The sequence below is a fragment of the Diceros bicornis genome, chromosome 7 (assembly GCF_020826845.1).
Source record: "Diceros bicornis minor isolate mBicDic1 chromosome 7, mDicBic1.mat.cur, whole genome shotgun sequence".
NCBI lineage: Eukaryota > Metazoa > Chordata > Mammalia > Perissodactyla > Rhinocerotidae > Diceros > Diceros bicornis.
This window is the reverse complement of record NC_080746.1, coordinates 55,579,826-55,599,350: the sequence shown is the minus strand read 5'-3', so window position 1 is coordinate 55,599,350 and position 19,525 is coordinate 55,579,826. Positions and strand designations below refer to the sequence as shown.

General features: G+C 45.5%; 1 protein-coding gene across 1 annotated transcript in view; it reads right to left on the bottom strand.

The window, feature by feature from the left end:
- Positions 1 to 19,525, bottom strand: part of MAP6 (microtubule associated protein 6) — a 75,950-nt gene that overhangs the window by 19,439 nt on the left and 36,986 nt on the right. Inside the window, exons 2-3 of the mRNA XM_058545584.1 lie at positions 2,438 to 2,651; positions 122 to 318 (exon numbers count right to left, since the gene is read on the bottom strand). Of these exons, the coding sequence (XP_058401567.1) occupies positions 122 to 318; positions 2,438 to 2,651 (411 nt within the window). The remainder of the gene's footprint in view (positions 1 to 121; positions 319 to 2,437; positions 2,652 to 19,525) is intronic.

Sequence of the window (19,525 nt, the reverse complement as noted above, 5' to 3'; positions counted from 1 at the left end):
CTGGAACACTCAGGACCCAGGCAGATGAGAAGCCTCTAATCAATTTTGTGGCCTTTTTTGTTGGTTGGTTTAAAAAAAAAAAAAGCAGAGAAGAACGAAAGGAAAGGGCAGTGACATTTACTCTTTCGCCTCAGCCAGCTTATTGTTCATCTCTGTCCTGTGCTCCTGGCCATCGGGCGGGGCGGCGCTGGCGCCCTCCGCGCTCTTTTTCTTGGAGGCCCGGCCTGACGCCGCCTGCTTGTCTTTGGCCTTCCTCGGGGGCTTGCGGCTCGCTGAGGCCTTTTTTGGTTTGGAACTCTGAACACTAGGTTTCTCCACCTGCACGAGGAGACAGACAGACAGACCGCAAATACAGAAACAGAAAAGGGGAGGGAATAGAGAGAGAATTTAGAGAGAAGACATGGTTAACTAAAGGATAACGGTAGTGATAACATCTGACACTGAGGGAGCACAGTGTATAAAGTATCGTCAGTGACCTTACGTCATTTGGCTTCTCCTGACTGAACCCTGTTGTCAGTCATCTTGGCAACACTCTCGCTGGCCACGCTGGCTCCCTGGCCTGGGAGCTCTCACCCCTGGACCACCCCAGGCAGTGGACTACGTTACTATTTTGCAGTATCTGCTGCCCTTCACTGTAGGAAGATTACACCTCATCGCCATGTTCAACTCAGGCAGGCAAATGATTTGCTTTAGTCAATGAAATGTGAGCAGAAGTGACATAGGTCACCTCCAGACAGAAGATCAAGAGTCAGCCTGTGCTTCCCAATGCTCTCTTTTCCTCTGCCACAGACAGAGGCTGCTCCATCACCCCGAGTCCCAGACTGAAGAGGTGATGAGGAAGAGAGTGAGAGCCAACCCACAATGGACATGTATTAATAAGAAAACAAACCTCTGCTGGTGGAAGACGGAGAAATTCTGGGTGGTTTATACCACAGCCTCAGCCGGCCACAGCTCTGTGTCTGTCTCTAGGATGGTGAGCTCATGTGCAGAAGTGTCCTTGCTGAGATGCTTGGCCCAGGCGGGCTCGGCTCAGCGAGGCCTTCAGCACTGCCCAGCCATCCGCTCCTCCTCTCTGGCTGGAACCTTGGGCCGCTTTCCCCAGAGCAGCTGTTCAAGCCCACTCCACTCTCCCCAAGCTGCCTCCTCTAGCTCTGCCCCCTCATTCCTAGGAGATGGCCTTGCCTTTTCCTTCTCAAGAACTCTGGGGCCACTGGGTATGATCCCTCAATATGTCACCCACCTCCCATCCCTCTCTAGATTTACTTTCCCCAATCTTCCCTCTTTCCTCCCCTTGAATCTTCTTTCATCCAAAGCCAACCCCATGTCCTGGGTTCCACCTCATCTGTGGAAGGTTGACGGAGATGACATTGAGCCTCACAGGCTAGGTCATTCACTCAGTGAGGTCCAGGCGTTTTCATCCACCCCTGACCTGTACATGAGGTAACCAATTGTCCTGGTTTGCCCAAGACTGAGGGCTTTCATGGAGCATGGAACTTCCAGTACTACAACTGGAGGAGTCCAGCCAAACTGGGTCGGTTAGTTACCTTACCTCTAAACCAGTCCTGGACCAAATACAAAACTCCACTTGAGTGCAAGACTTTAGGGCAAAAGCAGAGAAAAGGCTATTCACGTTCTCAGACTTTTTCTGCTATTACTGATAGGAGAGCTGACACTTGCACAATTCCGTGTGGTTTGACGTCCTAGAATAAGCTATGGCGTGTATGATTCCGGCTTCAGCAGCCAAATCTCCAACATGCTTCTCCCTTTCGTGAACGCATATTGGGATGCAAATGAGACAACAAAGTGTTATTATAGGAAAATCCCTGCATCTACTGTAAGTTACTTAGAAATGTAATTCATTCACAAACTGTTCGTTATAGTCACAAATTACTCAGAACACACCTTGCAGCTGATGCAACAGGTGTGTTTCGACAGATGGTGTTTATCGAGGGAAAGGATAAGAAAGGGCAGGCGGTTTTCAGGGACTCAGGAGGTAAGGAAATGTCTGTGATTGGAGCTGAGGATGAGGCAGGGGCCGGGTGGGAACGCAGCCAGGCAAGGATGCCTCTAACACCAGGCCAGCTCTTCCGGGGCAAAAGCACACTTATTTTAAGACAAGGAGATTTAGGGCTCAGGTGAGATTTCTCTCACTTTTTTTCTGGGATTCTCAAAATCAGAAGCTAGTTCTCTGGAAATGTGCTAGACTTCAAGCTGTTTTTATTTTAAGTACTATTCCTTTTTAACATTCCCTTTGAATTGAACAAAGGCTCCTGCTAAAAAGCCCCTCTGTTTCAGTGTACTAAAGAGAAATGGAGGGATTTTAAAAGAGCTTTGGGGGCTGGGCCAGAGTGGGCAGTGGCCCCGCCCCCATGTTCTGCTGCAGTTAACCCCTCCTTTCCAGGCTGGGCTGATGGGTTCTCCACAGGATCTGTCTCACCTTCGGGGGTTCCTTGAAAGGTTCACTGTAGAGGCTGCGTATTCTTCTGCGATCAATGACCTTATTGTCAGCTGATGTTGGCTTATTGGCCTCCCCTTTGAACTGGGCGCTGTAGCTAGTCTCATGAGCCATCTTGTCATCTGGGGGCTTGTACTGGGGCTTGGCTTTTATCGGTTTCACAGGCTTGATGTCCGTCCATGCTCTGAACTCATTCCTGTGAATCAAAGAAAGCATAAGTGATAGGAAACATCGTATGCCCAGAAGTGGTGCTCCTCACACAGGGCTGCACACACAGCAAGCTCTCCACTGGTGCTCGCGGTGCTGAGGAAGTGTGGCTGCAGATTAACTTCACTGCTTCCTATGGGTAAGTGCGAGCTGTCCTTCCTGCCAAGTTAATGCAGGCTGTGGCAAGAGCTCAGGCCCCCAGATCCCACTGGGTGATCATGGATAGGCAATTCTAATCTTTGGGCCTCATTTTCACAATATCTAAATGAGGCTGAAACAACTCAATCCATTCAGTCATTCATGGGTCCAACATATATGATTGAGTGCCCGCTGTGTGTGAGATTAGAGCTGTGAAAGTTACACGATGAGACCATGCGTTAGACAACGTTCCTGGTATGTTATGGCCAAATGACAAGTGCCAGTTCCCTTCTTCCCTTTGTCATGATGAAGATCCTTTGTTATCCAGAATCCTTAGGGATAATTCCTCCCTTTGATAGCAGAAGGCCTACTTCTTATACTGCCAGAACCTTGACAATCTTAATCACATTAGACGAAAATCATTATGAAATGTCTGAATGCTTGCAGATCATAAATAAGCAAAATGTACTGAACATAATTCAGATATCACTATTAGGACTTGCATTGGGATATGAACAGGTAGGAAAGACTTCATGTGCTTCGGTGTGAATAGCCATTGGTCCTTACACTAAATGACCCCCATCTGCTGCTTTTTTTGAGTCAGGGTGTCAGTTTTCTTGTTCACAGCAATCTCTCTCGTGGTTTCTAATCAGCTGTTTCTGATCTGTTATAGGATTGGAGAGTAGATGGTGACAGTGTTCAAAATAGAGTAAAAAAAGGTAGCTGCTGATGGAGGCCACAGGGTCTATCCTGTTCATTGAGTGCATGACATTCAATGCATAAGCTCTGTTGCTCCTGAGGACTTGATCAGGTCTGTTCTCATTTGGGGCCACGAGAAGCTGTGTTGTGGGAAAGGAAGAGTCAGTGTGTGAACACCTGTGGAGGTAGGTTCTTCCAGTGCCCTTTTTCACCCTCATTGATAACTCCCTCCTTCAGCACTCAGAGACAAGTGCCACCAACAGGAGGCCACAGGGGATGGAGGGAAGAAAGAGCTTAGACTGAGACAGAGACACACAGGTTCTAGCCCCAGCACTGCCTCTAGCTAGCTGTTGAGCTGGCCTCTCCCTTCTCGAAGCCTTAGTTTCCTCATTTGTCAAAAGAATTAGACCAGACAATGTCCTTATAATGTCCTTCTAGCTCTGATGCTCTCTGAGTCAATAAAGCCAGTTTGGTGACACCGAGCCACTTGCTGGTCATTTGATCTCCTGAGGGGAATTGGCTCATACGCGAGCAGACAGATCACAGTTTCTTTTCTTTTCTTTTTTATTGAGGTAACATTGGTTTATAATAAATTGGTTTATATAAATTTCAGGTGTACATCATTATAGTTCGACTTCTGTATAGACTACATTGTGTTCACCACTAAAAGTCTAGTTGCCATCCGTTATTGTATACATCTGCCCCGTTAGCCCTTTCACTTTCCCCCATATATAAAATATATAAAGAACTCATACCACTCAACAACAACAAAAATAAAGAACCCGATCAAATAAATGGGCAGAGAATCTAAGCAGACATTTTTCCAAAGAAGATATACAGATGGCCAATAGGCACATGAAAAGATGTTCAACATCACTAATTATTAGGGAAATGCAAATCAAAACCACAATGAGATATCACCTCATGCCAGTCAGAATGGCTATAATTAAAAAGACAAGAAATAACAAGTGCTGGAGAGGATGTGGAGAAAAGGGAACCCTCGTACACTGCTGGTGGGAACGCAAACTGGTGCAGCCACTATGGAAAACAGTATGGAGATTCCTCAAAAAATTAAAAATAGAATACCACACGGTCCAGCTATTCCACGGCTATTCCATGGTTTCGTATTCCAAAGAACACGAAAACACAGTTTCCTAAGAGACCTTCCCCCAAGCTTCAGACTCGCCTTTCCAGTGTAGCTTGGGCCTCCACCTAGGTGTCCTCCCAACTCAAATTCAACGTTCCTAGAACCAAATCATCTTGTCTCCCCTTCCAAATTGTCTTCTCTTCTTGGATTCCCTCATTGCTCAATGTCACCCATTCATTCATTCATTCACAAAATATTTACTGAGTGCTTAAGGTCTGCCAGGCAGGATGCTGAGCTCTGTGGAGTCCAAACTGAGTAAGAACAGGCCCTGGGCTCAAGGTGTGGGAGGCAGAGGGAGTTGAGGTTACTCCAGGATGATAAGATAAGAGTCAGGAAGGAGGAGGGAGTGGGGAGCACAGAGGAGGAGCTCCCAAGCCAGCCCAGGAGTTGGCCAGAAGAGTGGGGAGCGGGTTCCAGCAAATGAGGCATACGTGAAGAGGCTCATGAGAGGCACAGTCCCCTGTGGGGACCTGCAGGCAGTTCAGGTGGCTGGGCTGAAGGTTGCTCGGGAAGGGCAGGAGAAGCTGGACAGATCATGAAGGTCCTGCAGCCACGCTAAGGGGACGGCCTGTACCGTAACAAGGAGTTGTGAAATGATTTCAAGCCAAGGACGAGTGTGGCCAGGTTAGTTTTGGGGAAGAGAACTTCGGCAGCAGTGTGAATGGTGGACGGAAGGGGAGAGGTGAGGGGGGAGGCCGGGCTGGAGACTGTGCAGGGAGCCAGAAGGAAAGCAGAGGCTTGAACCAGGGGAGTGGCAGTGGGGACAGAGAACAGGGCACCGAGTCAAGAGGGAAATGGGCAGGACTTGAAAACAGCTGAGCTGTGGGACGCCAGGGTCAGAGAGGAGTCTGGGGAGCCTCGAGGATTCTAGTTTGTGGGTGGTAGTGCTACCCACTGAGTTGGTGAAAATGGGGGAAGAAGGGGGTTTGGGAGGAGGTTTAGACCCTCCTGACTCTGTAATGGCACCCATCCACTCCAGCATCAAGCTGCCTTTTGAGCCTTTTCTCCCCTCCACTTCTCCCTTCTCCACTTCCATAGGTTCAACCAGGTATGATGACCTGACTTCTGAGCCATTTTGGCTCTACACACAGGCCTCGGGCTGGCCCGGGTTACATGTGGGGCTCTGGCCACCATCTCCTGCCTAAAGCTCCAGGCCTTCCCTCCTTCCTCCCGCCCTTCAGGACCCAAGCCCTGCCGGAGCCTCTGATACTTGGCCTGGACCTCCCAATAGACAAACCAGTAACATGCTGGCTCCTGAATATATGATGGCAGAAACCTGGATTCTCTGCTCCCACTCTTGCCTGCCTCCAGAATTAGGACTGAGAGAGGTAGACACCGGCCCCAAGCACTGTTTCTGGGTCACCTCTCCCAGGCCAGCCTCTGCAGCTTTCTGCAACTCTGCAGCGGCCCCTGTGGAATGGCAAGTGTCTTGCAGTGAGCATCATCCATGAGATGTGTCCTTGTGGGAAAAGCTTGGTAACTCATGATCTTGAACAACTTTGGTCCATCATCTCCTTATGAGACCATGTTAATGAGACCCACAATGAGTTCACTATAATTATGACAGACTGTTAGGTTTAAACCCAAATTCTGTTACTTAGAACTTTCTTTGAACTCTCCACAAAACCTTCCCCAGCCACATGCAACAACTAATCATATGTCATAAAAATAGAATTAGCTACCATTAATTAGTCACCTTTTATAAGCTGGAAGGTTGTTTTTGGTTTTTGGTATATTTTCTATAATCCTTACAACTGCGAAAGGAGGTAATATTAGATCCCTTTAACAAAAGAGGGTAATCAGGGCTCAGAGAGGTTAAATGGCTTCCTTAAGTCACACAGCTGGCAAATAGCAGCCCAAGTCAGTCAGGCTCCACAGCCCACATCCTTCCCCGAGCTGCAGCGTGCTCAGCCTGCCCTCATTGGAGGTGCCTGTGTGGGGTCTGGCCTGCTGTCTGCAATGCCATGGAGGTTTTATACGACATAGACTGGACTAGATGATACCTGAGCTCCTCCAGCCCTGAGATGCTCCTTCCAGAGCAGTATGGACCACACTCTCAGGTCAGTCATGTCCAGTGCCTCTTGCCACAAGTTCATGGTTCCCTGTAACCATGAAATCCCCTTTCTGTGCAACCAGATTTCAGCTTGATCATTCATTCAGCATTTGCCAAACAGCAGCCATGGGCATGGCACGTGGCCCACAGGGAGGAGTAAGCCACATTTGAGATGTCTATAGTTTAGTGGGTCATGATCTATCCATGTATGACTCTAAGCAAATGGGACAGAGTTCAGAGGGAAGGAGGGAAAAAGATGCTTAATTCTGAAGGAGGGAAGGGAGCACTGAAGGATGCAGATAGAGAAGTGGATGAAGGGAATTCAGGCAGCAGTCTGCGTTTGTGTAGCAGGTTCAGAGCAGGTGAACGGCTCAGGGTGCAAGAGGGTGGGGTTCTTGGACGGATGTCAAGGTGACCGGGCTGGGTAGGAGCCGGGCCAAGCTGTACAGAGCCTTGAATGCCACGTTTGGATGCTTGTGTAGGCCTGGGGAGCCGCTGAACGTTTCTGGGCGAGGCAGCACGATTCCTCCATTGACGGTGTCCACCTCCTCTCAGACTGCCCCAATTTTAACTATTCTTCAAGGCCCAGCTCGGGGTTCTCCTCTTCTAGGAACCCCTCCTGGACTTCTCAGCCCAAAGTTTCCCATCTCTTGGCTCCTGGACCCTTTACTGTACTGTCCAATGTTGTGGTTACCCACACAGTTTCGTGTTGTTCTTTAATTCTTTCATGAGTTCATTTCATCTCTCTTGAGGGACAAGATACTTAATAGAAAATTCATGACAGAACCCTACCTTCAAGCCTAATCTCATCTGCGTGGCTGCGAAGGGGTATCTTTTAACTTATCCTGTGTCAGGCTGCAGGTTAGGGGCAGAGCTGGGCGAGGACCCGTCTCTACCTGCCCCATCAGGGCCCTTCCCTCGCCCAGGCCACCACTCAGAGCCACGCTTTATATCTTTCTGACATTCTTCACAGGATTTAAGGGCTTGGCATTGTGTGAGCATTTAATGAAGTAGCTATTATTGGATTTCATTTCTAGTCAGCTCATGGCCCTCCTCCTGAGCCCTTCTTGCCCTGCTCAGATGCGGCAGGCGCTTGCTCCTTGGAAACATGAAAACGCCCTGCATGTATGTACTTCTAGTTTAGTACCGCTCATGCTGAAATGGGCATGTGCTCACAAGCTTGGCTCCTGTCCAAGATGGTGTCCCTTTTCATTAGGGACTGAGCTCTGTTTATCTGTTTCCCTGGTGCCCTGCACAGCACAGAGCAAAATGCTCAGGAAACATTTGGAGACTTAAGGAAAATAAAGCATTCCATTCTACTTCGGACACTATTGAAAGCTGCTCACACTTGGCCTTGTCTTATTGCTAAAACCACCCCCTAAAGCCCATGCACCCCAAGTCTTTAAGTGCTTGTAGTCTCCCAAGCTTTCATAAAATCCATCCTCCCTAGATTGACAGGAGGCAGCCCAGCCCCCTGCTGAGTGAAGCTACCATGGTGGTAAGGGGCTGGGGGTGGGAAGGAGCACTGAGAATCAGGGGGCAGATAAGGAGAGGAAAAGTTAATTAACACTCCCCCAACACCTACTTCCTTTAGGCTGAGCCCTTTATGAATCTAACCTTATTTGACCCCTTTAACATCTCTGTGAGGTCACTGTTATTAGCCTCACGTTATACATGAGGAACCTGAGCAGAGTGAAGAGACTTGCCAAGCCAGTAAGTGGGGAGGTAGTTATTGGACCATGAGTCTGCCTGACTCAAAGCCCCTGTCCCTTCTGCCATCCCACACTCGGGGGTGGGTGTGTAACCCACCTTCAGGCTCACGGCAGCAATCACAAGAGAGCACTTCCCTTCAGCCAGTGTGAGTGCACACCATAGTGAGGCTCTGGGCATACTGGGAGGGTCCCACTTCTGCAGTGGGACCCTCTGCAGGGTCCAAACCCCACCAAGGACCGGCAGGAGCAGGCCCAGTGTGAGCCATCTCATGGAGACTTGGTGGACCAGATGTTCCTGGGCTGCTCCTTTGTGACCTTTAACAGCTGTACAGTCATGTTCAGAGCAGCCGCTACGGCAGGACTTCTGGATCTCCCTGACCAGGCCAAGTTTATAAAGCAATCAACAAACACTCTACCTCCATCTCCTGCTGTCTAGTCTCTCTGCCCCATCTCACCTGGGCCCTCAATACCTCCTCTCCCTGGACCACGGCATTAGATCACGGCATCAGAATCCTGGTCCCCATCTCCTCACTCTGATTCATCGGGCACATGCTACCAGGTAAGTCTTCCTCCAGCGGGACTGTGAGCACACTACGCTCCTACTAAAACACCTCAACAGATCCCCGTTTCCTATAGGACCAACTGTAGTCCAAACTGAGTTCCCTTCTAGTTCCCACATGTTATGATTCCTCAGGATGACAGGCAGGGCCCTGTGACTTGGCCCCAAGTTACCTTTCCAGCCTTATTTCTTTATCTTCACCAGTCATTCACATCATTTAGTGAGCATTTTCTGTGTGCCAGGCACTGTGCAAAGCTCTTTAAGTGCATTATCTGATGTAATCCTCACAATCACCTTGTGCCATAGGTGCCATCACCTATTTTGCCAATGAGAACACCATGCTGCCTTCCCCAAACACATACTGCACTTTCTACTGCTGCGTGTTTGCCCATGCTATTCCCGTTCCTGGCACGCTCTTCCCTCCACACCTCCAGCTTCTGAAATACTACACGACCTTCTGTGCCAGGCTCAAGTGCTCTCCCCTCTAGGGAGCCTTCCCCAGTCCCACCGCTGACTCGAGCTTGTCCTTCTCTGACCTTCTTCTCTCTGTAGACTCACCATGCTCTATCTTATAGTGGCTACCTGTGCAGGTATCTGTCTTCTCCCCCAGACTGTGCAATTGCTGAGGATTAGGACCGCCCTTTTGCGTCTGTGTAATCCTCACCATGCCGAGGACAGGGATTCAGAATGCAGCCTCCACCTCACCCATGTGAACAGCTAAATGGGAAGTCTCTGGGCCGCCCCCCCCCCCACCCCAGGGAGAGGGCAGAAAGTTGCGACACAAGCATCTCATGGCATCTGGCATCTAGATCACTTCTCACAACATGTCCACAAATTCTCTGACACTCCTCCCTTAGGTGGCGCTTAATTCCCCTCCCCCTGAATGTGACTGGATTTACTGACACACTTCCAACAGACAGAATATGGTGGAAGTGATACTATGTGGCTTCTGAGACTGGACCCCATTGCAGCCTCCTTCTTGCTCTCTCTCTCAGATCACTCACTCTGGGGACAGCAGGTTGCCATGACATAAGAACACTCAAATAGCCCCTAAGGAGAGACCCATGTGTCAAGGAACTGAGGCCTCTTGCCAAAAGCCATGTGAGCGAGCCATCTCAGAAGTGGATCCTCAGCCCCAGGCAAGCGTTCAGATGACCTCATGAGTGACCTGGAGCTAGAACCACCCAGCTAAGCTGTTCCTAGAAACTATATGAGAAATAAATGTTTGTTGGCTTAAGCTGCTAAGTTTTGGAGTAATTTGTGACACAGCAATAGATTCTAATACAGACCCCAATCATAAACTATTCTTCCCATCAAAAGGGATTTAAAACACCCAGGCTTCATGTCAGCAAAACAGAAAGCACTGGTATGAGCAGAGCACAGAAAGCTCAAGGTCCCAGCAGAGCTGCGGCATCGAGTGAACAGAGAGGGTCATGCTCTGGTCGTAAGAACCTGAGGGGGAACATTTTGCAGCTCCAACTAGAAGGTAGCAAAGCCTCCTATCCACAAAGCTGGTAAAGATGCAGCTGCCTTGAGGCCAGGTCATAAGCAGAAACAAAGAAACACAGGCCCTCCTAGGAGGAAATGATGTCTCAGGGCACACAGTTCATACAGGGCTCAGGGAGGTGCAGGCAGAGGTTGACAAGGTGAGAAAAACACAGAGCCCCAGCCAAAACAGAGGGTGCTCCACTGGCAAGAGCAGGGCTCTGGAGGGAGATAACGCTGGGCTTGACCTTGGCTCTAACCCTTGGGCCAGTCCCTCACCTGCTCTGGACTTCAGTGAGCTCATCTGGAAAGGATTTCACGAGGCCTACTTCACAGGACTGACGCAGGGGGTTAAATGAGAAGGGATTAGGCGAAGAGGACCCGGACATGTGTGTCAGAATTACAAAGTCGGTGGAGGGTAACTCTATAGTAATGTATTTAGTTTTCACTACAGAGTCGTTTGTTCAAGAAACATTACTGAATATCTTCTGCATTCCAGGCACAGAGCTAGAAATACAGTGTGAGCCGGCAGAGGCAGCCACTGCCTCCACGGTCCTTGTAGTCAGGTGGGGAGATTTAAACAATTACACAATTAAACGTCTGTCCAGCTACTGTTATAGTTCTGACCACTGCGGTCAACATTCTGGTGCCTGGAGAGGGCAAAATTTTGGCAGAAGCTTCCAACGCCAGGTTTATTTCTGAATGCATTTCACATTAGACTTGAACAAAGTAGCATTCAATGAATGCCTGATTAATTGAATCTCCAATACAGAGAGTCTACTATAAACAGATGTTTGCTTCTTAAGGCCTTGTCCCACTTAAGCACATTTTCTTGCAGTGCTTCAAGGGGAGACATTGAAAGAGCAATTATAGAGGGAGAGCCTGAAGAAAGGCGAGAGCCTGGTGACTGATGAAGCCAGGTCCCAGGAGGCGGGGAGTGGAGGCATCAGGAGATCGGCAAGAGGGTTTGGCCTTGGAAAGTGTCGTAAAAGAAGAGAATAGAGGCTGTTCTTTCATTTCTAATTTGAAAAAGCCTGACATTTACAAGACATAATGAAATAGAATTATACAAGGAACAATTTTACTGCTCTGAAGAATATCTACATGCGTTAATTGGTACAAATCACTTCTTGACAAAAGTGGAGACTTTGAGTAATGGATTACTGTCAACTATGATCATATATAAATTCCATTTCTCTACCCATAAGCCCCAGATTTACTTATTATGTATCTAAGTCCTGGGGAAATAAAATTCTTTCCCCATCCGCTTGACAACAAAATTTTCAACAACATTCTTCGACTGCTTTATGAAGGAAGAAAACTGTGCTTTTAAGTCTTAACGGTCTAAAATCTTCCTACAGATTCTCATAGGTAATTTACGTTGTCATGGAAACATATTAAGTCTCTGTTCAAAAGTCTTGTCTGCATTTGTTATTAAAGCATTCTCGAAGAAGGGAAGCAGGCTCCTTCATGAACTCTGATGAAGGCAGTCAGTGAACGCTGTTGGTTGCCAAGCTATTGTCAGGAGTTGGTTAAAGGAAGCAGGATCTGTAGACTAAAAAGAGAAGAACATTCCAGAGCTAGAAGGTTGCAGGGGGCTTAGAGAGGCTTCTCTCTCCTTTGAGAACAGAGCCGAATACGGCTTCTTCCAGGCAGAAATGACGAGTCAAGATCGATGCATGGGTACATGCTTGCATGCATCTTTCAGCTTCTTTTGTGTGAAAGGGAGAAAAGGGGATCTTACAGAGAATGCCAACATTCTAATCACTGAGGATTGCTCTCATCCATTAATATCCAACAGACACATGCACGCCATGCAGAATGGTTTTCTAAAAGGAGGAAAGCGCACACTTGAGCAAAAAATGTCCGTATGTAAAGAAAAGTTTGAAGCTAATCTAATGTGAATAGAGAGACAGAGTGGAAAAGAATCCTCCCTTTCCCTTACATGGAAAGATCCAGCATGGGTAACAGTTGGCAATAATGAGTGTCAGGGCTCGGTCCCCTGATTAGGTAAATGGCTCATTCTGCAGGTAACTGCTGTCTAAGTCCTGCCGTAGGCTGCATGTGGCTCACAGGCCCCCGTGCACCTGGGAAACAGTGTCTCATACAGAGAAAGCCCATGTGCACAGTACGTATAGAATAATGAGGACAGACAGTTAAAAATAAAAACTGCTCAAACTAGGGGTCAATTTGATCTTACACAAATTGATTTAGGTTGCAGTATTTACTAGGCACTATGCTAGGAACTGTAGGGAAGAAAAAGGGCACAAAATAAGAAATCTATAGCTGGCAGAAGTGGAGGACAAGAGTAGGGGAGGATAGTGGTTAAGGTAAGAACACATACAAATATACCTCAAGTAGGGAAAAATCAGAGCTAGGTGAGAGGTTCCTAGAAAATTACAATTACTTCCTCCTCGCTCTGCCACCTCCCTCATTTCCTCGTCATTGTCATAGGAAGGCTGAGGTGGTAGTCTGGTTGAGGGTGAGGAGGGAAGGCTCCACTCTTCTGGTTAGCTGTGTCCCCAAGGATCTGCGTCCATTATTTGCAGAAAGATGGTCCCTAAGACAGGAGAAGGGAACACCGACAGTGTACCCTGAAAGGTGGGAAAGAGTGCTGCCTCCTTCTGGGGGTAAACCTGGGATTCTGGGAGCACACTCCTATGAGATAATCTATAAGAAGAACATTGTATGATAAATCTAGTGAAGCGCTCAATAAATCTAAATTTCCTCATTCTTTGTTCTGGGCATAGGAAGTACTTAATAAATATTTCTTAAACAAATAAAGCTGGTGCTGAAAGTAACATCATTTTATGACTTCTTGAGACCCATGCTAATTTATTCTAAAATGTAGCTCAATTATAAGGGAATACTAGGATCAACTTTATGTCAATAAATTTGACAATATAGATGAAATTCTTATTTTTTTGTGTGAGGAAGATTAGCCCTGAGCTAACACCTGATGCCAATCCTCCTCTTTTTGCTGAGGAAGATTGGCCCTGGGCTCACATTCATGCCCATCTTCCTCCACTTTATATGGGACACTGCCACAGCATGGCTTGACAAGCACTGTGTTGGTGCGTGCCTGGGATCTGAACCTGTGAACCCCAGGCCGCCAAAGTGGAGCGTGCACACTTAACTGCTATGCCACCAGGCCGGCCCCTAGATGAAATTCTTAGAAAGATGCAAATTACAAAAACTGACTCAAAAAGAAATAGAAAATCTGAATAAATGTATATCAAGAAATTGAATCAGTAATTTAAAATCTGTCTTCAACAAAAGTCCAGCCCCAGGTGGCTTCATTGGTGAATTCTATCAAACATTAAGGAAAAAATAAACACCAATCCTAACAATCTCTTTTAGGAAATAAAGGAAAAGAGAACACGTCCCATCTCACTTTAAGAGAGATAATGTCAGGTATTACCCTGATACCAAGCCAGTCCAAGACACCACAAGAAAAGACAACTCCAGGCCAATATTCCTCAGAAATATAGATATGAAAACCCATAATAAAATGTTAGTAAATCAAATTCAGCAACATATAAAAAGACCTAAACACCATGAACAAATGAGATTTATTCCAGGAATGCAAGGTTGGTTTAACATCCAAAAATCAATTAATGTAATATACCACATTAATAGAATAAAGAACAGAAACTGTAGGATCATCTTGATGGATATAGAAAAAGTATTTGATAAAATCTAACATCTTTTCATGATAAAAAATTTCAGCAAACTAGGAATAGAATGGAAATTCCTCAACCTAATAGAGGACATCTACAAAAACCCTACAACTAACTCATACTCAATGGTAAAAGACTAAATGCTTTCCCCCTAAGATCAGGAACAAGGCAAGGACGTCCTCTCTTCTCACTTCTATTCAACATTGTACTGGAGGTCACAGCCAGTATAAGAAAGCAAGAAAAACAAATTAAAGGCCTAAAGACTAGAAAAGAAGAAGTAAAATTATCATTATTTGCATATAACATGATCTTGCCTTCAAAAAATCCCAGGAATCTACAAAAAATACTAGAACAAATGAGTCAGTTTAGCAAGGTTGCTGGATACCCAATCAATATACAAAAATTAATTATATTTCTATAGACTCATAACAGACAATGGGAAAATAAAAATTTTTTAAATCCATTCACAATAGCATCAGAAAGAATAAAATACTTAGTAATAAATTTAACAAAAGAACTGCAGTCCCTGTACACTGAAAACTACATAATATTGCTGAGAGAAATTGTCCTAAATAAATAGATATGCCATGTTCATAAACTGAAAGATTCAATACTGTTAAGATGGCAATTCTAGAAACTGACCTATAAATTCAAAGCAGTCTTTATCAAAATCCCAGCAGGACATTTTTGTAGAAAATGACAAGCTAATCCTAAATTCATATGGAAATGCAAAAGACCTAGAATTGACAAAACAACTTTGACAAAGAGAAACAAAGTCTGAAGATTTACACTACCTGACTTTGAAACTGATTATAAAGCTACAGTAATCAAGTGTGTTACTGGCATAGAGAGAGACCCATAGATGTATGAACAAAATAGGGAGTTCAGAAGCAGATCTTTGCATACAGTAGTATGCTGAAGCTGGCTCGTACTGGCGTACAGAGATGATTGCTAAATTTTCAGGAATTTGGTGAGCTGATTGTTAAATTATTGGTAACTTGAAATCAGCCATGTGAGAGTATTCCTATCAGGAAACTGGCCAACACTGTAAATCAGGCACCTTCTTTTTTCCAGAGAGCTAGTTGTTGAACATTTACCATAATACCACTTCTCACGTATACGGTCTATTTATTTTTGACAAAAGTGCTAAGGTAACTCAATGAGGGGAAGATAGTCTTTTCAACAAACGGCACTAGGAAAACTGGATATCCATATGAAAAGAAGACGAATCTCAACCATTACCTTATCCCATACACAAAAATTACTTAGAATGGACTACAGGCCTAAGTGTAAACCCTAAAACCATAAAACTGCTAGAAGAACACAGGGAAGAAAATCTTTGTGACCTTGGAGTAGGAAAAAATTTCTTAGATATGATGCAAAATCCAAAAAAATAAAAGAAAAAAATCATAAATTCGAGTTCAATAAAATTAAACATTTTACTCTTCAAAAGGGACCATTAAGAAAAAGAAAAGACAAGCCATAGTCTGAGAGAAAATATTTGCAAAACATTTATCTGAAAAAGGATTTGTATCCAGAATATATAAAGATCTCTTAAAACTCAATAACAAGAAGACAAACAACCCAGTTTGAAAATGGGAAAAATATCAATAGACACTTCACCAAAGAAGATATACAAATAGCAAATAAGCACATGAAAAGATAGTCAGCACCACTAGTCACTAGCGAAACAAATTAAAACCACAGTGAGACATCAACACATACTCACTAAAATGGCTAAAATAAAGAACACTGACAAGAGATCCCGTTGCTCCACAAAAATGCTGGCAAGAACGTGGAGCAACGGGATCTCTCATCCATTGCTAATGGGAATGCAAAATGGCACAGCTGCTTTGGAAAAAAAGTTGTTTTTAAGTTAACCATACACTGACCACATGACCCAGCAAGTCTACTCCTGACTACCAAAGAGAAATGAAAACGCACGTCTACAAACAACTTGTACACAAGTGTTAATAACAACATCATTCACAGTAGCCAAAAAGCCAGCAACAACCTAAATGTTCATCAACTAAGGAATGAATAAACAAAATGGGTCAATTCATACAACAGAATAATAGTCAGCAATAAAAAGGAATGAACCAATACAGATGAATCTCAAAAATACCAGGCTACACGAAAGAAGCCAGATGGAAAATACTACATAGTGTAGGATTCCATTTATGTGGAATTTCTAGAAAAGGCAAACTATAGAAACAGAAAGAAGATTGGTGGCTGACCCAGCCTGGGGGTGGGAGGGAAGATCGATTGTAAATGAGCAGGAGAGATGGCAGTATCCTAAAACCTCCTTTCAGGCACGGTCGCACCACTGTATAAATTTACCAAATCTCACACAAACTGCACACTTAAACGGGGTGAATTTTATGTTATGTAAATTATCCCTCAAAAAAGCTGTTAAAAAATCCAGCTGGAACGTCCTCTTCCCTGACAACCGTCCCCGTCCTGCAGGGAGGTGACACTGCCTCTGCTGGTGCCCTGGGACTTCCCTGTACTGGCTTCTTTGTCTGATTTCTCACACTGTGTTCCTGGTTACTTGTCTCCAAGCCCACCTGTGAGGCCTCAGAAGACAAAGGTGGCTTCCGCGCACTCTCTGTGTCCCTGGGGCCTGGTTTGGAGGCTGGAAGATTTCAGCACATGCTCAGTCAGCATTGCTGAACAAATAAACACTCTTTTTATTTTTTTAATTGTAAAAGTAACACACAGCAATTACAGTTGGTTTTCCATTTTTCTTTTTCCTATTAATTTGTAAGAATTCTCTGTAAGTATTAGAGATAAAAATAAAAGATAATAATTCTTTGCAACTATATTTCACAGTTTGTCTTCTGCCTTATATGTATCCATAGAGATATCTATATCATAGGATATATATATATATATGTCCATAGAGATATCTCTATCTATATATCCATATATCCATATATAGGCTTTAAATTTGCACATGGCCTAATCTATCAATCTTTTCCTTTATCCTGTTTACTCTTGAGATTATGCTTTAAAAGTCTTTCCCTATGCCACAATCACATATTTATCTGTAATTTCTTCTTTGCACATTTATGTACTTACATGTTACATTTAAATATTTAAGCCATTGGGAATATCTTACTATTTTCATGTAGACTGCCAAAGTGGAAAAAGTGTAACAGTACCCACTACTGGCAAGGACGTGGCGAAGGTGTACCTGCTCCAACACAACAGGGCACCACTGTAGTGCCAGGGCCCAGCAGGGTGCCTGGTCCATCATAAGTGCTCAGTGCACATTTGTTGAATATATGAACTAACGAACGAAGCCTTTAAAATTGCTATCTTTTGCTCTAGCAATTCCATTTCTAGGAAGTTGTCATAAAAAAACAACTGAACAAGAAAGTATTTTTTCATGTATTACAAACTCTTGATTATCATCATGTGCGAAGGCTGCAAATCATTCCTTTGTTTGGAAATGTGATAGATTCTGAGTCTGACAGTGCTGGAGCATGACTGAATCTCAGAAATTATTAAATAATACCGAGCATAAAAATATTAAATAGGTGATCCCCATGATGCCACTTTTGTTGCATTTAATGTCACGTTTGTTTCTTGTAGCTAATGATTCACTGAGGGTGATACCCACTAGACTGTGCCTCCGGCTGCCCACGCTCTAACCCATCTGAGGTACCGGGAGCTCTGGGGCGCAGCAGGGGAAGTGCAGCCTGGCAGGAAAGGGTGGCGGTCTGCTGAGTGAATTATGGCTTCATTTACTCAGGCACGACTAACCTTTCACAGCTTCAATACCTTTCTTTCTTTTTACATTGTAATTTTACTTCCAGCAAGCCTTTCAGCAACCTGCCAACTCTAAGAGAAGTAATAGACATGCTCAGAGGCATCAGAGTCTGAAAAATGTGAGACTGTTTTTCAGGCCACGAAATCCGGAGGGGTTTCCTCAAAAATGGGATCTAGAATCTCTTCATGAAGCTGCAGCGTAAAACTCTGTCTTGTTAGTCACCTGCCTGGGCCAGCAAGCACGGTGACAGTGGTTTGGTGTGGCTGACACCTTTAGAGGCCAATTGCCAAGAGGCAACAGAAGGCATGGCTGCATCACTTCCTTATTTCCTTTCCGTACCGAGCGGGGTGGGTGGAAGGCACTTACACACATTCACACTTTAACCTTCAGTGTGCGGCCCTGTAAGTCTGGAGGTCCCCGGAGCCCCAGATTGGTGCAAGAACTTACTTAGGTGTCTCCATCAGTCAGGACCAGATTTGAACCCAGGTCTGTTCAACTCCACATTTCAAGCTCCATAAGCTGTCCTGCGAAAGCCTAAAATACTTTCCTTAGGGGCCGGCACCGTGGCATAGCGGTTAAGTGTGCGTGCTCCGCGGCTGGTGGCCTGGGTTCGGATCCCGGGCGCACACCGATACACCACTTGTCAGGCCACGCTATGGCGGCGTCCCATATAAAGTGGAGGAAGATGGGCACAGATGTTAGCCCAGGGCCAGTCTTCCTCAGCAAAAAGAGGAAGACTGGTGTGGATGTTAGCTCAGGGCTGATCTTCCTCACAAAAAAAAAAAGAAAAAAAAAAACTTTCCTTAGTCTGTGTCTTTGCATGGGCCTGTCCTTACCTTGAATTTTTTTTCTTTTCCTTTTCTACTGGGGAAACCACTACTTCAACATGCAACTCAAACAAAGGCAAAAAAGGCAGTAGAGAGAAAGAGGTTAAACACACAAGTCAGTATAATGTACAGGGACCTCAGGAAAAGATCTGTGGTCCTGAGGAGGCAAGCATCACTCTGTACACTAGGTCCCTGCTGACTCTCCCGGCCCATATCCCACAGGTCAGCAAACACATCTTGAACACGAGACCCTGCACACAGTAGCTGCTCAACCAATACTCTAAACACTGTTTCATGCCTCTGAGCCTCTGCCGGCTATAATGTTCAAAAAGCATTTATGAGACATCCTTGAGTAACACAAAGATTTGTGTCAAGGACCTTTCAGCTGAGTGGGGCAGTAAGCCACACCCAGCACAAGAAAACAAAGGTGACCAACAGGCCTGAAGAGAGCGAGTGCTCTGGGAGTTCAGGGGCCTCACAGAGGGATCTGAGCGGGTTTTAGAAGATGAGTAGGGGTTTTCAGGCAGAGAAGGGAGGCACTGAAATTTCTGGAAGAAGCACTGAAATTCCTGCAATCCTCTGGGCTTTCCAGGGCTATTCACAGAAAGAAGGTCACATCCACAAACTCGTGAAGGCAGCCTCAGCGCTTGGAGTCATCCTAGTGACATTCCTCCCCCAGGCAGCCTGGAATGGCAGGTACTGGCCCGTGAGGGCATGAGCTTCCAGCTGGGCAAACAAAGCCTTCCAGACAGCTACTCTTGGGGGAGGTAATTAATATTTCATGGAAA